At 42.4% G+C, this 23,456-nt stretch overlaps 1 protein-coding gene across 1 annotated transcript; it reads right to left on the bottom strand.

Moving 5' to 3' along the window:
* Positions 1–1,113: 1,113 nt before the first annotated feature.
* Positions 1,114–23,156, bottom strand: myoz1a (myozenin 1a). Its single transcript, XM_078199348.1, has 6 exons — positions 23,124–23,156; positions 22,543–22,646; positions 21,691–21,860; positions 10,496–10,748; positions 5,588–5,786; positions 1,114–1,709 (listed from the first exon to the last, which is right to left on the bottom strand). Exons 2-6 carry the CDS (start codon positions 22,616–22,618, stop codon positions 1,478–1,480), a joined length of 930 nt encoding a protein of 309 aa, XP_078055474.1. The 5' UTR covers positions 22,619–22,646; positions 23,124–23,156; the 3' UTR covers positions 1,114–1,477.
* Positions 23,157–23,456: the final 300 nt, after the last annotated feature.

Below are 23,456 nucleotides of genomic sequence, written 5' to 3'. Positions count from 1 at the left end.
GAGAGATGAATGAATAACTGAGGAGCTCCTGTGTCTTGTTTTTTAAAAATAAAAGAACCATGGGGTTATTTACCTGGACAGGCAGGCTGGAACTCAATTTAACATCTCACCTGAAAGGTAGCTCCTCAGGCAATTGAGTACTCCCTCTGAGCTGCACTGAAGTCTCAGGTGAGGCTATACTCTCAAATTCAGGAGCAGGGCTTAATCCTGTAACCTCTGACTCTGGGACAAGAGACTAGATTGCTACCACTGAACAGCCATATGGCTAATTGCATTTCTGACATTTCTGATGCATAAGATGAATAAGAGCTATCCTGTTGGACCTGTGATCTCAGTATTCATTTTTGCACATGTATGCAGATCTAATGCATTAGATCTAATGTTTCACTATACATCACAGCTGCACCATACTTCTTAAGACTGCCTGTTTCTACCTGCGAAACATCACCCAACTCCACCCTTGCTTCAACTCCTCTGCTGCTGAAATCTTCATCCAGTCTTTGTTACCTTGAGACTTGACTATTCCAATGGACTCCTGGCCAGACTCCCATTTTCTATATTGTGAAACCTTGAGGTTATCCAAGATCCATCACCCATGTTCAATGATCTGTATTGGATCGCGGTGAAGCAATTCCTCTTCCTTATTTTCCAATCACTCCATGGCTTTACCCCCCCTAACTCTAACCTCTTCTAACTTTACAACCCTCCAAGATAATCTGTCATCCTCTAAGTCTGGCCTCCAGTACATCCCTAATTTTAAATCGCTCTACCACTGGCAGCTATGCGTTCATGCACCAAGGCCATAATCTCTAATTCCCTCTGTAATTCCCTCCCTCTCCCACCTCTCCACCTTGTTTTCCTCTTTTAAGATGCTCCTTAAAGCCAACCTTTGACCAAATGCTTGGTCACTCATGTGGCACAGTGTCAAGTTTTGTTTGATCATTGCTGTTTAACAGGCTGGCATGTTTTACTACTGTATAAATAAAAATTGCTGTTTTTGGTGTTAAACTGAGAGAACCACTTCCTGAGTGACTGGATTTGGTACATCAAGTACAGATTTGTGAACATTGCTCTACAAGTTTCACAGCCATACAAAGAATTACATACAGTCAATATTTTTATTCACTTTTTATTTTGTTTAGAAAATAGTTGCCTGATAACATTACTGTCTGAGAGACATCCAAGCCAAAAATGTATCTCTATCACATTTTGCTTTGATTACTCTTATTTAAACCCTGTAAACTGCAACTGTCACAGGAACCTGAGACTTGTTCTCGAAGAGTATTTGAGTAAAATCACAAAATGTGTCAGTAATGGATGAGGGAAGAGGTTTTGAGAAGCCATCAGCTTTTAAAGACTATGCATTGATACACTGATGATTCTAGCCAAATGTCACTTCTAATACAATGTTTTCAAAGTGCTCCTGAGCTAAGGCCAAACGAATGCTCGACACAAATAAGCCGCTCGTCCAAGCCTCCTACAGGTCATCAGTTTCAGCGTTAAACTCGAGATCTATTCCAAGGTTAACCAAAGAATCTGTGCTCATTGGAGTCCAGCCCAGAGGGGTCCTGTTAAAGTTTGGCCGGCAGCTGATATCTTGGTGGAACACGACCACGGGCTCAGGTTCAGGAGGAGCTGTATCAAATTCCGGGAGCTGAAAAGTCATTAGTTTGGCTGCCTTTTCAAACCCTCCATATGGCATGGCAGTTCTGAAAAGAATTTTTGAACACAAGTTCAGTTTTAGGTTATAATACTGGACAATGCTTCAAAAAGGCAGACCCAGCCTTTCTTTCACCCTCTTTGGAATTACGCCTTCAGTCTCACTGTGAAGTGTAAAACAAACAGGCGACTCGGGCCATTGAGTTTATTCAAGGACAATCAGTGAGGAGAGAATGAATGATTACAGATGCTGATAGGGTCAGATGAAGAGGGTTGGGAGGGGAGCTTGTATGAACCAGTTGGGCAGAGTGGCCTGTTTAATTGTGTGATGTGGAGCACAGCCGTTATTGAAAACAGCTATATTTTAATAATGGTAATGGAAATTAAATATTTACATGCCCACAATTTGTCAAGATGCTGTCATTTGTGGAGTTTTTGTTTAATCTGAAATTCAGCTCAGATTTATTTGAAAGTGCTTTCTTCTTCAAGCGGACTGCAGTCCTTGAAGTAAGACAAGTTTGGCTGGAAGAATGTAGGCAGAGATTTCAGAACTGAGCTGCACTATTCAATGTCATGGCCGTATCAAGTCACAGAGCAACAGTCTAATTTAAGAAAGTTGATCAGCTCACTTTCACTTACCAGAGATTTTGGGACATGTACGGTTCAAACTCTCGCCGTCTTTTGATGCAACTACACGTAAAACGGGCCCTTTTTGACCCTGTTATTTTTTAAATTGGGAAATATAATGACCACACTGGTCACTCAGCCTTGAATCACAGAATATCTTCCAGTTAAATGACCAGGTAGGTCACTGGTCAGTCTGTCTATAAAAAGAACAGCTTGTGTAGACTGGTGACCTCGGGCAGCTGTTTGAGAACTGATAAACAACAAAACTTGCAACATCAGCATTTTCCAATTGCCAGTAAACATTAGCGTGGACTCTTCTTGATTCTACCAGGGACACCCCGACTTGGTTGATCATTTGGCCCTCGATTGAACAAATAAGGATGCAGTTACCTGAGAAATATCCCTGTAACTAATTCTCTGTAAATGGACTGCTTTGGATATTTATGCATAAATAGCAGAAATAGTCTATGCCCTCCAACAGGGCATGGTTTTATGGCTCACAATTCTTCAAACAGGTTACTAAGCTTTCCTCTACACTATTTCCCACAACTAAGTAAGATGCACTTAGCCCTTTCAGAGAGTCGGTGTAAACTTGATGGACCAATTTAGGGCGGCACGGTGGCATAGTACTTAGCACTGTTGCCTTACAACGCCAGGGACTCAGGTTCAATTCTGGCCTCACTTTGAGAAAAGATGTCAAGGCCCTGGGCAGGAGGTTTATCAGGAGATATCAGGCATGAGTAACTCCAGTTAAGTGGAGAGATTCACACTGGAGACACAGTGTGAAGTCTGTGTGGAGTTTCCACATTCCCCCTGTGTCTGCGTGGGTTTCCTCCGGGTGCTCCGATTTCCTCCCACAATTCAAAGATGTGCAGGTTAGATGGATTGGCCATGCTAAATTGCCCCTTAGAGTCAGGGTGCCTCGCTAGGGTAAATATGTGGAGTTACGGGAATGGGTTCTGGCTGGGATTGTGGTCAGTGCCGACTCGATGGGCCGAATGGCCTCCGTTTGAATGTAGTCATTCTATGGTTCTAGGTTCACCAACATTTCCCGCTGAGCACAAGACGCTGTGCTGAATCCTAAATGATTGTGCATCACACACCATGAAGGTGTGTTCTTTCTTTATTCAGTGTTCACCACTATATGAGCTTTCTCTCTGTGAGCTGGAGCAGTGTATCTGTTTGAATTTTACATTGGTTGTCAGGCCTTCCTTCCTGCTCCCTGGTCTTGATCTGATATTTGACAGAGATAGGAAATAGGCAAATATTCAAAAGACTTCTGTTGGGAATGTTTTAGCCTCGTGGACTATTCCTGCCAATTTATATGTTTTCGTCAATTTTGGAGGAATTTTATTTGTATGGGAAAATGGTCTCTCTTTACTTAGTCTATTAAACCCCCTCGCAATATTCAATTCCTCTATTCTCCCCGCCCTGAGCTCTGAGGAAAACACTCTCAGCTTCTCCAATCTCTCTACTTAACTGGAGTTACTCATGCCTGATATCCTCCTGATAAACCCCCTGCCCAGGGCCTTGACATCTTTCCTCAAAGTGTGCTGTCTGGAATTACACACAATACTCCATCCAGCTGAGGTCTGGTCTGAGATTTGTAACGTTGAGCATGACTTCCTGTTTTTGTATTGAATGCCCCTATTTACAAAGTCAAGTATCCCACACGCTTTCTTCATTGCCTTATCAGCTTGCCCTGCCACCTTCAAATATCAGTGTATATGCCTCCAAATATCAGTGAATATTTATCCCAGCTCCCTCTTCTTTCACCCCCTTCTTCCCTCAAAACCATTTCAACGTTGCTGCCTCTCTGTGCATCACTTCACATTTATCTACAACGAATCACATTGATCATGTATTTGCCCATTTCACCAGTCTACTCTATCCTTCTCACCACTCTTCACTATCCTACTCACTACACTGGCAAGTTTTGTATCCTCTGCAATTATTGGAATTCTATCCCCAGTGTCCAAATCCAGTTTGTGAAAGCAATTGTCCCAACACAAATCCCAAAGGATCCCTGCACCCTTCTCTCCAACAGGCCAACAACCGTTATTCGGTATCCTCTCTCCTAGCCAGTTTCACTGTCCTGTTAACACCATGAGCTTCTGCTTTTCAAAGAACCCTGTTGTGAAGTATTATTATCAAATGCCTTTGGAAAGTCCATTTGTACAAAGCATCTGCCACACTACCTTCATCAACCCTCTCTGCCACTTCATTACTCTGTGAAAAACAGATCCAGGTTTTGGTGGAATTTTTCTTATCAATGCTCATGACATTTCAATTCGCTCACTGTCCTCTCTCTGAATGTGAAGACCTCCGTTGTGTATTGCTTTATGGCCCATTTCAATTGGGCTGAGTGAGACTGTGTCTTTTTTTTATCTCTTCCTTTCCTCGTGCTGTACCCCAGATAACAAATTAACCTTGTAGAAATTCCTTAATTTCCTCCAGTATCTCCATTCTGGAGCCTGAAGGAGGCTCGGGAAGATTCCAGCCCAGTGTCGGGCACAGAGAAATGTTTCAGTGTTTCCATTGACAACGGCAAGTTTTATTCATTTCAAATTCTTCTTTATTTTATTTTTAGAGGCCTTTGAACAATGCGGAGGCAGGTGCAGTAAATGGGCTGATCTGTGCGGGAACTTTCCATTTGCTGGATGCACCCCAGTAAATTGCACATTACTCTGATCGTTTCCCTCGGATGGAAAGGTAAATTCCACAACCAGCAATAGGAACCTCACTGAGTGGCAGTAATGCCCCTTTAACCTGTGCTTCTCCCAGCAATCGGATGGAAGATTTGAACATGGTTAAAAGTTATTGGGAAGGTTTTGTCTAAACTTGACAGGACATTAGACTTATCTGGATAGATACATGGATAGACATATGAACAAACGGGGAATAGAGGAATACAGGCGGTTGGTCTAGATAGGACAACGTGATCGGCGCAGGCTTGGAGGGCCGAAGAGCCTGTTCCTGTGCTGTACTGTTATTTGTTCTTTGACGTTTTCGCAAGCTTCCGTAATTAGCAGAGAAATCGCGGAAACCCCAGTGTGTGTGGATCTGGCTAGTACCGGCTCCGCAATCACCCATTAAATTGTGTGGGATTAATTTTCACCTTTTCCCTCAGGAGAGGATCACTCACCTAACATATCCGGTTTCCATTTCATACCACTGGGTGATCCAATCAGCAGATAATCAGTTTGGGGTGAGGAGGAGGGGGAGGAGGAGGAGGAGGGGGAAGATGAAGCCTCCTGTGGAATTCTAACTCATTCTGTTATCTTGGGGGCAAGAATCTCACCTGTTGAAAGATTTATAAGAACGTAGCTTGCTTGGGGAAGATGGAGATTCCATGTGTGAACTCATAGTCGCCTTCAGATCAGGATCGTTACCCATGGCCTTCTCCCAGGGTGACACATAGGTTTTCAACACTGTAATGTGCTTTTTCGCAGCTCCTCCAGCTCCCTTTCCTCCATCGACTCCACCATCAACTCCCCCTGCTAAAAAGGAAATAGCAAAGGTCAGCGACTGAACCGTCACGGCTGTTACAGTGAAAATAGTTTTTCATTATAACTCGTTTAGTTCTGATAACAGAAGAGTGATAACAGTATGAATTGTACAGATACACTGTGTAATCACAGTAACTCTCTGCACATTCAGGAGGATGTTGCCAGGACTGGAAAACTGCAACGTTGAGGAAACATTGGGTTGGCTGGGGTTGTTCTACTTGGAACACAGGAGGCTGAGGGGATTGAGATGTACAACATTGTGAGGGACTTGGATAAAGTGGATGAGAAGGACTATTTAGCAGAGAGGTGTGTGACCGGGGGTTATAGATTTAAAGTGATTGGTTAGAAAGATTAGAGGAGAAATGAGGAAGAATGTTTTCACTCAGAGGTCTGGAGCTCTCAGCCTGAAAGGGTGGTAGAGACAGAAACCCTCATCTCATTTAAAAGGTGTCTGGATTTGCACCGGATGTGCTGTAACCTGCAGGGCGGTGGACTGAATGCTGAAAAGTGGAATCAGGCTGTGTGGATTGTTTTCCGGCTGGTGTAGACATGATGGGTCAAGTTTCCTCTCTCTCTGCTGCAGCCTTTCTGTGATCTATGGACCAGTGCCTCAGGGAAACTTCATTTTCCATATTAGTGTCACTCTTTATTAGAGTTTCCCACCTCAAACGTAGCTTCATCTCTCTTACCACCTATTGTTGTACTTCATTCAACTTGTGCTGTTCTCGTATATTGGTCAGCGATGGAAAGGCAACTATTTTAAATTGAAACTGTGCACTTAGTTTTATTGCTTTGCTCTTAAGTTGTGGGACATTTTAGAAGTGCTGTAATTAAATGGGAGTTCTCCGCTTTTATTCCTCTCCTGAAAATGTACCTTTGTCCAGAGGTGTAATTGCAATGGTTGCACATGAAAAACCTGTGTCAGCTTTTAAAAATTTTTTCACGGGATGTGGGCTTCACTGGCTAGGCCAGCATTTATTGCCTATTTCTAATTGCCCCTTGAGAAGGTGTTGGTGAGCTGCTTTCTTTAACTGCTGCAGTCCATGTGGTGGAGGTACACCCACAAAGTTTTAAAGTTTATAAGTTTTTTAAAGTTTATTTAGTAGTGTCACAAGTAGGCTTACATTAACACTGCAGTGAAGTTACTGTGAAAATCCCCTAGTCGCCACACTCCGGCACCTGTCTGGGTACACTGAGGGAGAATTTAGCATGGCCAATGCACCTAACCAGCATGTCTTTCAGACTGTGGGAGCAAACCGGAGCACCTGGAGGAAACCCACGCAGACACGAGGAGAATGTGCAAACTCCACACAGACAGTGACCCAAGCTGGGAATCGAACCCGGGTCCCTGGTGCTGTGGGGCAGCAGTGCTAACCACTGTGTCACCATGCCATAGTGCTGTTAGCGGTGGGGAGTTCCAGGATTTTGACCTAGCAACAATGAAGGAACAGTGATATTTTCCAAGTCAGGATGGTGAGTGGCTTGGAGGAGAGCATCCAGGTGTTGATATTCCCACATGCCCGCTGCTGTTGTCCTTCTAGATGGTAGCAGTCGTGGAGTTGGAAGGTGTTGATTAAGGAGCCTTGGTGACTTCCTGCAGTGCATCACAGCTGAGTCTACTGGCCCCACACAGTAGGAATCCTGGGCTGATTTGTCTCTCCCTATCTCTGGGCTACTGGAGGTAATTGCTGAATGAGAAACATTCTCATGTGCCTGGCTCAAGATCCTGTGGGAATTTCAAAGAGAAGGCCCAGCCCCACCTTCTTGAGTCAACTCTGGTTGGTCATGTCCCAGCATAATGATTTTTTACTCTGCCTGCTGTTTGATGTCAGTTTGTTGGAATCTTAGAATTTCTTCATTGTTTGCAAATAACAAACTGTAAAAACTATAGAAAATCCTGTCAAAAATATGATGCAGTCCTGGAAAAAATGTGAACTTGTTTTATCTAATTACTACATTACTTCAAAATAAAGTACTTAATGTAAGGAGTATGACAGATAAGGCGGATGAACTTAAAGCTTGGATTACTCCATGGAACCATGATGTTGTGGCAATTACGGAGACTTGGATGAAAGAAGGGTAGGATTGGCAGCTTAGCATTCCAGGATTTAGATGCTTCAGGTGAGATCGAGAAGGTGACAAAAGAGGTGGGGGTGTTACTTTTTAGGGAGAATGTCACAGCTGTACAGATGCGGAGGACACCTTGGTGGGATCATGCAGTGAGGTCATATGGGTAGAATTCAGGAACAGGAGCGGTGCAATCCCACTGTTGGGATTGTACCACAGACCTCCCAACAGCCAGCGTGAAGTGGATGAACTGAAATGTCAGCAGATTGTGGGAAGATGTAAAAACAACAGGGTTGTTGTGATGGGTGATTTTAACTTCCCCAACATAGACTGGGATTCCTTTAGTGCCAGGGGCTTGGACATGGCAGAGTTTGTTCAGTGTGTCCAAGAGTGCTGCTTGCAGCAATATGCAGATAGTCCACCTCGGGAAGAGGCTATCTTAGACCTGGTTCTGGGAAACGAGCCCAAACAGGTGATTGATGTCTCAGTGGGGGACCATTTTGGGAAGGGCGGCACGGTAGCACAGTGGTTAGCACTGCTGCTTCACAGCTCCAGGGTCCCGGGTTCGATTCCCGGCTCGGGTCACTGTCTGTGTGGAGTTTGCACATTCTCCTCGTGTCTGCGTGGGTTTCCTCCGGGTGCTCCGGTTTCCTCCCACAGTCCAAAGATGTGCGGGTTAGGTTGATTGGCCAGGTTAAAAATTGCCCCTTAGAGTCCTGGGATGTGTAGGTTAGAGGGATTAGCAGGTAAATATGTGGGGGTAGGGCCTGGGTGGGATTGTGGTCGGTGCAGACTCGATGGGCTGAATGGCCTCCTTCTGCACTGTAGGGTTTCTATGATTTCTTTCTATGAACAGTAATCACAATTCTATAAGTTTCAAGATATTTGTAGAAAAGGATAGAAGTAGTCCCAGAGTGAAAGCACTAAACTGGGGGAAGGCTAACTACAATAGTATTAGGCAGGAGCTAGGGAATGTAGACTGGGGGTGACTGTTTGAGGGTAAATCCACATCCAATATGTGGGAGTCTTTTAAAAGTCAGTTGTTAACAATTCAGGACAAGTATGTCCCTGTAAAAATGAAGGATAAAGATGGCAAGATTCGGGAACCCTAGATGACGAGAGAGATTGTGAGCTTAGTGAAAAAGAAGAAGGAAGCAGGAAATTGAAAACAGATAAGGCTCTTGAGGAATACAAAGATAGCAGGAAAGAGCTTAAACAGGGACGTAGGAGGGCAAAAAGGGGCCATGAAATGTCTTTGGCAGGCAGGATTCAGGAGAATCCCAAGGCTTTTTATGCATATATAAGGAGGGAGAGGGTAGCTAAGGGAAGGGTAGATCCACTCAAGAACAGTCGAGGGAATTTGTGTGTGGAGCCAAATGAAGTGGGTGAGGTCCTTAACGAGTACTTTGCATCAGTATTCATAAAGGAGAAGGATGTGGTGGATGGTGAGTGTAGAAAGGAGGATGTTGACATTCTAGGACATGTTGAGATAAAAAGGGAGGAGGTATTGGAAGTTTTGAAAAACATTAAGGTGGACAAGTCCCCAGGCCCAGATAGGGTCCATCCCAGAATACTGAGAGAGGCAAGAGAAGAAATTGCTGAGACCTTGGCCAAAATCTTTGTATACTTTTTAATCACGGGCGAGATACCAGAGGATTGGAGAGTAGCTAACATTGTTCCTCTGTTTAAGAAGGGCAGAAGAGACAATCCGGAAAATTACAGGCCTGTGAGCCTTACATCAGTGGTGGGGAAATTATTGGAGAAGATTCTTAAGGATAGGATGTACTCACACCTGGAAGAGAATAGGCTTATTAGCGATAGGCATGGTTTTGTGATGGGGAGATTGTGTCTTACAAACGTGATTGAGTTCTTTGAGAAAGTGACAAGAAAAATTGACCAGGGCAGGGCAGTGGATGTTGTATACATGGACTTTAGTAAAGCTTCCGATAAGGTTCCTCATGGCAGGCTGATACAGAAGGTGAAGTCATATGGGAGCCGATGTGAGCTGTAAGATGGATACAAAACTGGCTTGGGCATAGAAAGCAGAGAGTAGCAGTGAAAGGGTACTTTTCAAACTGGAGATCTGTGACAAGCGGTGTTCCACAAGGATCAGTGCTGGGGCCTCTGTTGTTTGTTAAATATATAAATGATTTGGAGGAAAATGTAGATGGTCTGATTAGTAAATTTGCAGATGATACAAAAATTGGGTAAGTAGCGGATAGTGAGGTCAGAGGATACAAATGTGGGGTGATGCAATTTGGAAGGTCGACTGCAGAAGGAAAGTATAGAGTAAATGGTAGAGCCCTTAGAAATATTAGCATACAGAGCAGATACACAATTCCCTGAAGGTGGCAACTCAAGTGGTCAAGAAGGTGTATGGCATGCTGGCCTTCATCGGTCAATCCTCTAATCCTGTACATTACTTGAATCCATGTCAAAGCACAAGACAGGATTCACAATCTGCACTTAAATTTCTCTTAGAAAAACAGAGTTTGTTTATGTAAACAACACTCCATTCAGAGATTGTACTGCTTTCCTACATTGGACTGACCAATATTATCAACAAGACAAAACAAGGAAGTTTTGCAAAGCCTGTGATGTATTCAAAGGGTTAACCTTGTCCACATACTTACCCTGATCTCCGCTACCCCCAAGGCCTCCAGCTCCTTCAGCTACCTGACCACTCCCGTGTTTCCCAGTGAGCCCAGAGACAGCAGCAAGGTGTTGAGATTTGGGGTGTGGTGCTGGAGCTGTGCCCCTCGAATGTGCTCCAAAGCGACTGTACCCACTTCTGCCTCCAGATCCCACTTGTCCAATCATTTGGATGCCATCCGCCCCAGTCTTTAGTATAACACCAGAGCCAGGTAGGAACCTCTGGAAGTTGTCCTGGGAAATAAAGATTAGGGGAAGAAAACATAAAATATATTGAAGTTATGTGTTCAATCAGGTCAGAGATAAGGAGATGTCCATTATGATTCTGTTTGGTTGATTGAATTTGAAGTGTTAGATGGGTGTGTTTCAAATCCTTGGTTTAAAGCTTCTGTAAGATCACCATATTCTCATGAGATCTTCAGTCTAAGCTCATGGAGAATTTAGTAATGATTTGACATGTAGATGTGTTAAAAGGTGTCAACATCCATGAAAGTCAAGAGAAGCAAAATCAGTTACGATGTTTAAAAGACAGTGTTTACTCTGGAAGTAAACTTATTGTGGGATTATAAAGGGTAGAATAACTAAGGTCACTGCAGCATGGAGAAAGGGCTGGGATTGGAATTCAAGAGATGGAGAGCTGCTACTGAAAACTGGAAAAAGAATAGTCAATGGAATAGCTTACAATGCATGATAATACTGTTAATTACCAGGACAATGGTATTAAATAGTATCTTCCAACAAAATCCCCAAATAAAATTTTAAAATCATGCAAAAAGCAGAATACTCTGGATGCTGGAAATCTGAGATAAAATCAGAACATACTGGAAACACACAGCAAGTCAGGCAGCATCTGTGGAGAGAGAAACAGAGTTCATGTTTCAGGTCACTGATTTTTTTATCGGAACTGGGAAAAGTTAGAGATGTAATAGGTTTTGAGCAAGTGATGGGTGGGACAAGACTAAAGGAAGGCCTGTGAAAGGGTGGCAGGCAGGAGAAATTGAATGGTAGAAGTGTTAGTCTTACAAGACCAATTAACTAGAGTAAGTGTGTGTTGTAAGGGTTGTTCTGTGTCTCACAAAGAGGCCTGGAGGCTTGTGTGATTGAACATTAACACCGGAATTCTACTGCCTCGCCCGCCATGGAATCGGAGCGGGCGAGGGGCCAACAACAGAAATGTCCATTGACCTTGGGCGGGAATTTCCAGTCTCGCTCAAGCGAGGCCGTAAAATCCCACCCAAAGTGTTTATTCACAACTCGTAGCTACATACATCTCCATGGTACAGCCTTAACTCAGTACTATCTCCATGCTGTCTTCTGCCAGACTCTACTGTACTCAGTCCACTATCATGTGACTCTCTACGTCATACTGTGGGTGTCCTGTTCTCCAGTCCCACATTATATGCTGAACACCTTTATCATACACATTCCCCCAAGTATTTATGCAATCATACTTACAATATAATATTTCCGTGCTACCCCTTCTCCCCCAAACCCACTCAAGTCTCTGACTTTATAAATTCAGACCATCTAGAGTCTTGACAATTCTTCCAGATTTTGGTTTAACATTGGGAGGAGTGGTAGGCTCAGTTACTTCGGGCAGATTTTCTGGATTCCACCTGATTCATTTTTTGAGCTCCTTGGAGTTAAATTTCTATTTATCGACAACCCATCTGCCTATCCAAGCTTCACAACTTCACCTGGGAGTTCATTTCTTTTCAGAATCTTTCTTCCACAGTCACTGACTGCTCCATAAAGTTTTCCAATTCACTCATTAGATCCTCAATCTGTTTCTTAGAACTTTCCTTTTCTGTTTTTAGAGGCTGGATTTGCTCTTTTATATTACGCATCTCATCTTTCATGTTCAAAAATAGAAAATGATGGAAAATTTCAGCAGGTCTGACAGCATCTGTGGAGAGAGAACAGTACTAACATTTTGAGTCAGGATGATCCTACGTCAGGGCCCGGATAGACTGTTTTCATTGGAGCAAAGGAGACTGAGAGGGAACATGATTGAGATGTATAAAATTATGAGGGGCATTGTGTAGACAGGAACAAGTATCATTTATCCTAACAAATCCAATGTCATTGCTCCATCGCTCTCCTCTTGCTCCTCTTTTGTATCTGGTGTCTTCTCCCTCTCAACTCTTAAATTTATCTGATGCATAAAGTGTTAAATAACAGGCCATATGGTCTATCAGATCAAAATACTTTCTCTAACAAGGCACCCAGTCTAATCCCACTTTCCCACTTACTCCATATACCCTTAATATTCCACCTAGTCTAATCCTGCTCTCCCACTCCATTTGGTAGCAAAAGTCACACCATTGCTACCAAATAAACCTGTTTGACTTTAACCTGGTGTTGTTAAACTTCTTACTGTGTTTACCCCAGTCCAACGCCGGCATCTCCACATCATGACTCCCACTCCATACCCATTACATAAGAAAATATGAAATAGGAGCAGGAGGAGACCATACGGCCTGTGAGACCTGCTCCACCTTTGAATATGGCTAATAATAGGTTTAAGCTCTGCCCTCCCATCCACTTTCCATACCCCTTAATTCCCTGAGACACCAAAATTCTATTTGTACATTCCCCCTCTGTCTGCATGGGTTTCCTCCCACACTCCAAAGATGTGCAGGTTAGGTTGATTGGCCATGTTAAATTGCCCCTTAGTGTCTGGTGGACTAGCAGGGTAAATACGTGGAATTATGGGGATATGGCCCGGGTGGGTTTGTGGTCGGTGCAGGCTCGATGAGCCGAATGGCCTCCTTCTGCACTGTAGGGATTCTATGATTATCCTGATTCTATGATTATCCTGAAACAGTGACCCCTTGTTTTAGTTTCCCCAGCCAGAGCTCACAATCTCTCAGTTTCTACCCTTTCACTATCTTGAATGTTTCAATAAGATCACCTTTCATTCTTATAAACTTCAGAGAATATTTATCCAGATTACTCAGCCTCTCATCATAGGAAAACCCTCTCAACCCAGGGACCAATCCAATCAATCTTTGCTGTAATACCACCAATGCAAGTCCTTACATATGGGAAACGAAAATTGCACACAGTATTCCAGGTATGGTCTCACCAAAGCCCCATTCAATTGTAACAAGACTTCTTTATTCTGGTACTCCAATTCCATTGCCGTAAAGACCAACATGCCAAGTGCTTTCCTGCATGCTAACTTATTGTACTTGTTTCTTGTATGAGTACACTCAAGTCTCTCTGAACATCAACATTTACAAGTTACACACATTTAAAAACAATATTCTGCTTTTTTAGTCTTACGATTAAAGTGAATAAACTCCCACTTCCCTAACGTTGCACTCCATCTGCCATCTTATTGCCCACAATAAATTATTTTAATTCTCCTACTCAATTCTTTTTGTGATTATCTAAATTTCTCGTCTTTTTGCCACCAACTCCCTGACCAGTAGAAAAATTCTCACTATTCACCCTATCAACCTCCCAACATTTCCACTGAGAGATAAAAGCCTGAACACCTCACAGTGTTCAGTTTCATTGGTCTCATTGCTGCAATCCTGCAGGAATTCTCATTGATCCATTATTTTCCTACTCTTCCTGTAATCTGGTGCCCAAAACCAGACTCCAACTGCAAATTAGATCATGTCTTGCCCACCATGGGAATCGGAGCGGCAAGGGTGGAACATGGAAACGTCTGTTGACCTCAGATGAGATTTTATGGTTTCGGGATGAATGAAGCTGTAAAATCCCATCCAATATTTCTGTATAATGATTCTGTTTCCATTTTTAGGACCTTATCTTCTTATGGTATTGATTTGTCCATCTGTATCTTAAGGTCCCTTTTTTGCTCTATTCCACTTTAATATTAAAGATTTAGTTCCTTTCTCCATTCTTATTTCCAAAATGTAGTATTTCACTGCTTTGTTTTGCATTGCTCATATGTCATTTATGTGCCAATTCTGCTGGCTTATCCACATCCTCTTGTAACTCACAATCCTTGTCACAGTCATACATTATGGGTAACAGTTGAAGGTGTTTTTTATCTTTAGTGTTTGGAAAGCAGGTGTTTTCCTTCAAGTTGTGTTTCTGTTGTGCTGTGGGTGGACAATATTTATGTTCTAAACTAAGCGGATTCGTTTGAGACAGGTTCAAAAGTATCAGGAAATGTGGTTTAATGGTTCAAATTTAATGAGTTTTTACTGTTCTTATTCGTAAGGATCACACTGTGCACAGTAGCACTTGATTAGAAGAAAATTGGCAATAATGTCCGTGGCTAATTACATGATAATTTGGAATGAACCAATTTTAAGGGTTGAATATCAAATGGGAACCAGTTTCACTCAGCAGGACATTAATTTTGGAGGAGGGAAGTGGACGACACCGACTCACCTAAAAGTACATTACATATAGTGACATGTTGTTCCGTATTTCATACATCAGAGACAATCAGTTGTGTGACCTGTGAGCCCAACTACAACCTTTCACCTTTCAAAACAATACAGAATGTATGTTCCTTTCTTTGAAACTTTTTTTTCCAAAGTTTTTTGTTGTCTTTTGCAAATTATTATTATTGGCATTTTAATGACTCTTACTGTGTCTCTGCCAGTAAAGTTTCAAAGTCCTTTGCTGTTACTGTTATCCTTCACATGACAGCTAACCTGTCCTTTTTGCAGCCTTGGTTGGATGAGAATGTTGGCCAGGAGAACACAGTGTTCTTTCACACATGCTGCCAAAGGGACATCAGCGTTACCTGAACAGATAGTGACGGTGAATGCCCTGTGGACAGGTGAAGTATAGAGAACAAGCCAGTGTGTTACTAAGTCAATGTACCCTCTGTGGAATTTTAATTCAGAGATCTTTATGCATCATTTATTTTTTTAATCAACTTACTCCCTCTTAACCCTTGTTGAAGTTTCCCACAGCAGCCAGCTTCCTGGGCTGGACATTGTGTGGAATCAGCACTCAATCCTGTCACCCTTTACATGGGAACCAGGGTATCTGCAAAGGTGCAGAGGACTGAAGGACATGGATGTTTGTCAGTAGGTTTTGTTTCATTCGAAGTATTATATTTTAGTATTAAACAGAATTTATTCAGCATCAAATTCTGATATATTGCTAAACCGTATGCAGTGCAGTTTTAATAATACTTCCTCAGGGAGCCATAAGTGAATTTGGCCTTAGCTGCAGGTTGGAAGTACACAGCAGCACAGCTGCTCAATGACCATGAAGCGATTTGATTTAACTGGATAACACTGACCCAGCTCCAGCACTCAGCAAGGAGTTTGCCTGTCATCCTTGGATCTTCTAATTATAGAGGAATCACAACCGAACTGGCTCAGCTTTATTTCTGTTGCAAACAAATTTGATATTCTCGATTTTCATGTGTTTCAGCTTCCTGTTAATTTTCTTATGTATCTGTTGCATTCTGGGTTCTTTTTTACCTCCTCCTCTCCCTCCCAGCCCCTCTGAATTAGAATTTTTGGTTGTGTTTCTTTTCTGGGCTTAAAATTGGTTTCCAATTCTTCTCTCCACTCAGGACATTGGCTAATTTATTTTAAGCATGCTAGCATCAGCCCCTAAACAGCACAGGCATTTCAAATCAATGCATTAAGCATCTGTACCCTTGGTTCCATTTCAAAGACACAGAACTTTTAAGAAACAAACAAGGAAAGGTTGTTAAAGGCTTCATTCAATTAGATCCATGTACAGAATCCAAATGGTTCCTTTCTAACCTCTCTCCTACCCAGAGCTTTATCCTTCCACTCTGCACTATATCAGGACTTTGCAGGGTATTTGCAATGTTTCAGTTCAAACTGACCACTCCAAGTTACACTTTGTTCCTTTGGATTACACCTTTAGGTGTGAGAATTGTGATCGCTTCTTGGCCTTTTGGCTAAGATCAAGCGTTGTTGGATCAAGCCCAAGATATGGTGCAATGCCTTATCTTGTCAGCTTGGATCTCGTTTGTCTCTCTTGTGGAGACATTGTATTGGATTCTATTGAATTTTGAATTTGGTATTTGGAGCAAGCAAGCAAGGAATGGATTTGGGTTTGCCTGGTCCACTCTGAACATTGGCTTTGTAACTTTAAGAATAGAGTAAAAAAAATGAACAATTTTAAAAATCTGTTTAAGCTGCATTAGCTCCCAGCTGTTTTCACATTTTTGCTCACTCTCCTTTCCTGGTTTTGGGTTCTCTACCTTTTAAAAAAAAAAAAATTGATCACTGTTCCCCAGCTTTTAATCTATTTTTCTTCAGATGGGAACAGATTTAGTTTAAATGGCAGCAGTTTGGACTCAGCTGTACTGTTGTTTTCTGAATCCTCTTTGTGAGAACAGTGACAACAGCTTATTACTCTGTCCCATGTCTTAAACATTTGAGAATTCAGGACACCCGTCTTGAATTGAACAGGAAAATTGGGTGCAGTGTAAAAGTGTACGCGATCAGGAAGACAATTCATTATGAGTGTGTTTTGTGTTGCTAATGAGGATCAGTTTTAGCCCCTGTCTGCTTTGGGACTTTTTCTATAAATCACAATGTTGCTGTTGGTTGATTGTTTACACACAGTGAAAACATCTTAAAATAGATCCACTGTTTTGCATTATAATCCTTTCTGACCCACTTCTAATTTCTGCTATTTCTCTTTTGTGGGTTTTGTCATTTTTGATGTTTTGGTAACCCGCCACCAAAAAAGATTAATCGAATCAAAGAACAACTTGTATCTGATGTTTGATATTTGAAAGTGATATAGCAGACTGACAGCATAGTCGAGGCTTAGTGACATCTGCATCTGACACCAAATAATTAGCATCTAACTTTCAAAGTGTTTTATTAAACTTTTTAAAGCAGATTTTATTATTCTAGCAAATTACGAATCAGCTACTGGGCAAAATCCTTTATATGGATGGGGTATTTACATAAATATTGACTTTACGCTCATTTTATTTTGATGCCTTCATTATCTGCAATGGAGATCATTCTGAATGTAAACCTGACTGGGAAAACTTCAATTCAATGAAACAGCAGTACATTTTAAAATTTAATATTAAATAATGGAGAAAGTATTCCTGTGATTCTTACCCCCAAATGAGTTTAAATACATCTATTTTTAAACAATGAAACAAAAAATATGTTATTACCCAAAAAGGGTAATAATAAAAAGGGGGCAGCACGGTGGCACAGTGGTTAGCACTGCTGCTTCACAGCGCCAGAGACCTGGGTTCGATTCCCGGCATGGATCACTGTGTGGAGTTTGCACATTCTCCCCGTGTCTGTGTGGATTTCCTCCGGGTGCTCCAGTTTCCTCCCACATTCTGAAAGACGAGCTGGTTAGGGTGTATTGACCCACACAGGCGCTGGACTGTGGCGACTAGGGGAATTTCACAGTAACTTCATTGCAGTGTTAATGTAAGCCTTACTTGTGACTACTAAATAAACTTTTAAAAAGCAATGTGATTGGATAGTATTGTAATTCATTCGGCTGGGAGTGGGGCCACATGTTGACCATGTCAAAGAGTCGTCAACATTAACAGCACTCCTGTTAATAAACTTGACTTTTCTTGGCTTGGGAAGCACGTGTGGGAAAAATACAAGGGAATCTCGAATAGTTAAGGTACTTTGACCTGGGAGGCCAGAAAAGAGCTAGAGTTCAAGTCGGAGAATAGCCAGGTATGATGGATGGAGGTTTGAGAAAATTGATCCAGAGAAATTTAAGAAAATCCCATGGGCAATTAATTCCAATGAGAAAGTATAAGCAGCACCTATTCCTGTATAGATGGAGGATTGAGAGGAAAGACTAAGATTAAATTAGACAATGTCACAACAGGATGGATAGAGAGGCAAACCACAGGAGGGGCCAAGCTAAATGGAAGACTATGAGGGAAGAATGAAATGAAGATGCTTGGAATAATTTGAGGGGTATAAAGCGTAGTTCACGTTAGAACATTTCAATGTCTAACTACTGTTTAAAAAAAAGATGCATTTACAAAGCTGTATAAAAATACAAAACAAATAGATTAAAAAATTGCCCAATGCTGTAATTAGCTACCAAAATATTTAACTTTAATATTTGATTTAAATGCACAATTCAAAACCATTACTCTGGAAATAAGCAGCATCATAAAGCATATCATCATATCTACAGCCATAGTTGGTAAATCTAGCCTAATAACCTTTAATTTCCGGTTTATGCATCTATTTCCATTTTCAAAACTTCAACTGACCTTCTGTTGGGTACACTCACATTCCCACAATCCTGACCATGGAGGAAGTTTCCTGGAGTTTCCTTTAACTGTTTTGGGATTGAATAAGCTGCTGAGGCTGCAGAATGCTTGATTCAGCCAGAGACAATGGCCAGGGAAGGGAATGGGATCGATGGCAAGGGTTAGTGGAAGGAGCCAAATGGGCGGGATTCGCCAAAAAAATGACTAAGTGTCATCTCTGATGGGAAAAGCGGTAAGAATTGTGCCAAGTCGGTTAGTACAATTCCGATCACAATTTGCCCACACTGAATCATTTTTCGGAGTTTGGGGAGATTCCCACCCAATTCTCCCATACTTAGACAATTATTTAGAGGCTGAAGTGATTTACACCATGAAAGGGAAGCTTGGGACTAAAAGAAGTCAGCAAGATGGATGCCACAGATACTAGGGCACCATTTTTAAAGGGTTCCCCGATCTCAAAGTTAGGTTGTAAGTGCCCCCCCAGCCCCCAACCACAGACATTTTGACCCCCTGCGGACATGGGGAACATCCCCAACCCTTGACCATGGAGGGGCAACTACCAACCCATTTCTAAATGTCTGGGACACGCATCGTCTCCCCCCCCCCCCCCCCCCACACACACACACACACACACACACACACGCACCATGCAGACATCAGGGTGCCCCTTCCCCCAAAAGCCCTCCCCCCACCAATCCATCCTCGCCAGCATTGGGGCATCACCCCATCCATTTGTGGAGACCAGTAGTGATTCGCGCTGGGTACTCGTTGCACCAGAGGGTAAGTGAACCCCAGAAGCCGGGGTGATCCAGCTTTAAACCAATCCTCGTATTTAAATCAGAATTTAAATATGCTAATGTGTTTATGCCCTCACTGGGCGTAAACCAGATTATGTCGGCATGAGGGGGGGCGCGCCAAACCGAATCCCAAAAGGATTCTCCCCAGTGCAAATAGCATTTGGCCCATCGAGGGATATTCTCTGGCCATAACGTGATTTGAATTTGGCTGCATAGGGTCAGAGAGCCTCAAATGATTTTAGTCTTCCCTGGCATAGTTGGATAAAACTTGATCTCATCCAGTCCTGTATTTTGGACAAACACTCTGACAACACAGTGGCAGTGGAAATCAAGTGTGGTGGCGGAGAAGTGTAGCTTGGCAGTGATCCCATGTCTCCTGATAACATTGCCAAGTTGTAGCGAGCTAATGAAGAACTATACAACAGAAAGAATGAACATTAAGTGACTTCACTTCACTTGACTTCACTTGCAGGGTCAGAAAAAGAAGCCATTACTGGTGATGCTTTGGCTACAATAAATAATTCATAGGATTACTAAGTGTTGCTAGTTGCAGTGAGACGGATAATGGTGTCGAGGTCTTGGAGGAGGAGGAGGATGTAGTTGAAATATCAAAGATGTTGAGATGTCAAGGAGGTTGAGGAGGGTAATGCGCCAATTGCTGGTAAATGGGATTAGGTCAGGTGTTTCTCACATGTCAGTGAAGACTCAATGGGCTAAAGGGCCCCTGCTGCACTGCTGATTCTATGATAATATACCACAATTTAATTCATAGAGAATGGCATCCATATATTTAGCTTGATCTTCACAATGCTGTGGTTGGAACAGAAACCTGATTGGAGAGATTCAAACTGGGAGGTACATAAGAAATGGCACAGATTTAGGACACAGGTATATATTCGAGGACTTCAGAGAAGGGAAGGAGGTTCGTAGAAATCATAGAAACCCTACAGTGCAGAAAGAGGCCATTCGGCCCATCGAGTCTGCACCGACCACAATCCCACCCAGGCCCTATCCCCATATCCCTACATGTTACCCGCTAATCCCTCTAACCTATGCATCCCGGGACACCAAGGGGCAATTTAGCATGGCCAATTAACCTAACCCGCACATCTTTGGACTGTGGGAGGAAACCGGAGCACCCGGAGGAAACCCACGCAGACATAGGAAGAATGTGCAAACTCCACACAGACAGTGACCCAAGCCGGGAATCGAACCCAGGACCCTGGAGCTGTGAAGCAGCAGTGCTAACCACTGTGCTACCGTGCCACCCCATAATGGAACTGGGCTTGAAGCTTTCGGGAAGACAGGGATTGCAAACGTATTTTGAGATGGAAGGTTTTGAAAGGGATGTGGAACCATTACCACAACATTTAGCATGAAGTCTGGAAGGGAAGTTGGGTAGCAGTTTATTTGGAATGGGGTCAGGAGACCAGGATGGCGTAAGATGAAATGGGATATTGGGAGCATGGAAGTGAGAGAGGGACAGAAACCGTGACTCAGGTTTGGGGGTGGGGCTAAGAATCCTGGAGCAAGATTCCACTTGGTGAACAAGGAGAAAGCAGCAGAGGTGACTGAGTGGAAGGCATCTGTCTTGGTGATCATGAAGTCCACACTGGTTGTTGGAAGTGAAGTTGGAAGAGTGAGGAGCAGGGGTTTGAGGACAATCTGACTGGTGGAGAAAGAGAAAGACCAGTGCTTACTTCCTCTCTCCCATTTGATCCAGCAGTAATGATCTGTTCTGGCAGAGGAAGATGAGGCCCTACAGTGCTTGATATGGTTAAGCTGGATCTGGAGACGAATGAGTAAGTCAGTTGTGCATGAGGTACATTGTCCTCCTTGAACTAGAGGGAGAAAAGGCAGTTGTCATGGGCAATGATCATTCTGAGAGATGGTAAAGGTTTTATTGGGGACCAGGGCATCAAAAGCAGAAGTGAGGTGATGGGCTGCTATGTCTCCACAGCTGAATATTACCATGTATCCATGATTTTTATCTGAAAATCATGGTGCTGATGTGATTGATGATGCGATAGGACCTTCAATGTGCAGACATTATGAGTCAGTTCAGGGTGAAAAGGAGAATTATTAATTTGCTCTGTTCTGAAACTGAATTACAGAGGTGGCACAACAGGTGATGAATGTAAGATGGATGACGTTTTTAAGGTGAAATGCATACCATTGAATCTGGATTAAAGACATCAGGATTGGACTCATAGATGAATCTTTCGACCCTGCGTTGTCTCTCTTTAAACATCAAGGATCCTTTGTTCTTCAACAATGACAGTTCCTCCAACATAACATCCCTCGGGATGCTGATTTTCTTCCCAAGGTTAATCTCGGCTCCGACTGTTGCAGAGAATGGTAAACAGAAGAAACATGAAGCAGTTAAAGGGTTGTGGGGGGTAGGTGGTGGAACACAGCCTTGGCCCTATGTCTTTATTGGACTTTAGTCTCAATCGTATCTATCACTTTTATGGCTGGAGCTATAAGTGAGTGTTGCAAGTATTAGAGACACTGCTAACTGCAGTCAATAAATCAATCACACACATCTTCAGCTGTTAGTATTCACTGTCACCAGCTCTCCAGATTAAAGTGCACTCCTGTCATCTGAGGAGGCACACCCGGCTCGACACAAATTTTATAAAATAACTGGAGATAAAGGAAATACTCAAAATCAATTCAATCAATCAGACCCTCTTACTGTTTTGCCTTTGTAATAAGTCAATTAATCAATGACAGCTTACAGAACCAATACTATAGTAGAGATATTTTATAAATAGTGTGTCAAAACTGTCATCTTAACTAGAACAAAGCAGCCAAGGTAATAGTGCTCAACAATCTTAACATTTTCAGAAAGCGCCCCCTTTCCATGTTTGACCTTGTTAAAAAATAGTAGCAAATAAATATATCCACGAGATGAAATGACTGTAATCCGAGTAACTACTGCAGGGTATCTGGAAGAAGCCAGTATCTATAGGGAAAGCTACATTTGTCACTGTGAGCAGGACTTTATAAATGTAGGACCTACCATCCTTTAATGTTTTTGTAATTATTCTGGATGTCCTTTTCTTTTTGATTGGTGCAGGGGTTCCAGCCAGTGGCATGGTTGCTGGGATCAGTCCTTTCTTCGTGCTGAAAACCCAGAAAGAAAAAGTGCACACATCAATTGTGAGTATCAAATGAACCAGGGGAACGTTTCTAACTTGTGTAGAATTGTGACCCTGGAAAAGGCAATCAAATGTTTGCCACTGGAACTGGTTAGGTTCAGTGCAGCTTAACCCCTATAACTACAACATCATTCACTTTAAGGCACAGATGCAACACAACAAAAAAAGGCATGTTATAATCTTGATTGTGATTATGCAAACATTTTAAACCAACACATGACATAAGAGAAACAAATAAATAGTTCTTTCTTATTCCTATTTGCAACAGGGACATTATTCCAAACTTCGGCTCAAGCAAACATTGCTTACAGTTCCCCGATACTGAGAAAATGATATAAAATTCTGTTATTACACAGGCACAGTCAGATTGTCTGCGATGCTTTTAAAAGCAACCACAAACTTGGCTGATGTTTTAGCATGGATAAAGCTTACAATAACTTACCTTTTAATGAAAAATCCTGCTGAAATATCTGGCTGCTGGCTGCAGTCTCAGGCCAAAATTGACCAAATCAGAGTGTGCATAAGTTAAAATGAAGTTTGGTGAAGAAAGGACGGAACAGGACTTGTGTCTGCACAGCACTAAGTGCTGATGCAAAGTGCAGTGAATTTGATTCCAAACGCAATGTGCATCATTGAGATATATATAGTATTGAAGCAGGGAGCTCAGATAGCAGCGAGACAAGATAAAACCATGTATGTAAGCAATCTTCAAATTTCAGATGGTAAGATAGAGACTGGCTGCTCTTGAAGAAATGGAAAGAAGCTATGAGATTTA

The sequence above is a fragment of the Mustelus asterias genome, chromosome 28 (genome assembly GCF_964213995.1).
Source record: "Mustelus asterias chromosome 28, sMusAst1.hap1.1, whole genome shotgun sequence".
In the NCBI taxonomy this organism is placed as follows: domain Eukaryota; kingdom Metazoa; phylum Chordata; class Chondrichthyes; order Carcharhiniformes; family Triakidae; genus Mustelus; species Mustelus asterias.
This window is presented reverse-complemented; position numbering and strand designations above follow the sequence as displayed.

What these genes read in the sequence shown, in the direction of transcription:
- myoz1a (XM_078199348.1), bottom strand. Translation starts at nt 22,618, where the DNA reads ATGCCACTGGCTGGAACCCCTGCACCAATCAAAAAGAAAAGGACATCC. An exon ending in TGGGGGTAGCGGAGATCAGG is followed by an intron (nt 5,787 to 10,495) that starts GTAAGTATGTGG and finishes TTTCCTTTTTAG; the next exon opens with CAGGGGGAGTTGATGGTGGA. An exon ending in TCTTATAAATCTTTCAACAG is followed by an intron (nt 1,710 to 5,587) that starts GTGAGATTCTTG and finishes AATTCTTTTCAG; the next exon opens with AACTGCCATGCCATATGGAG.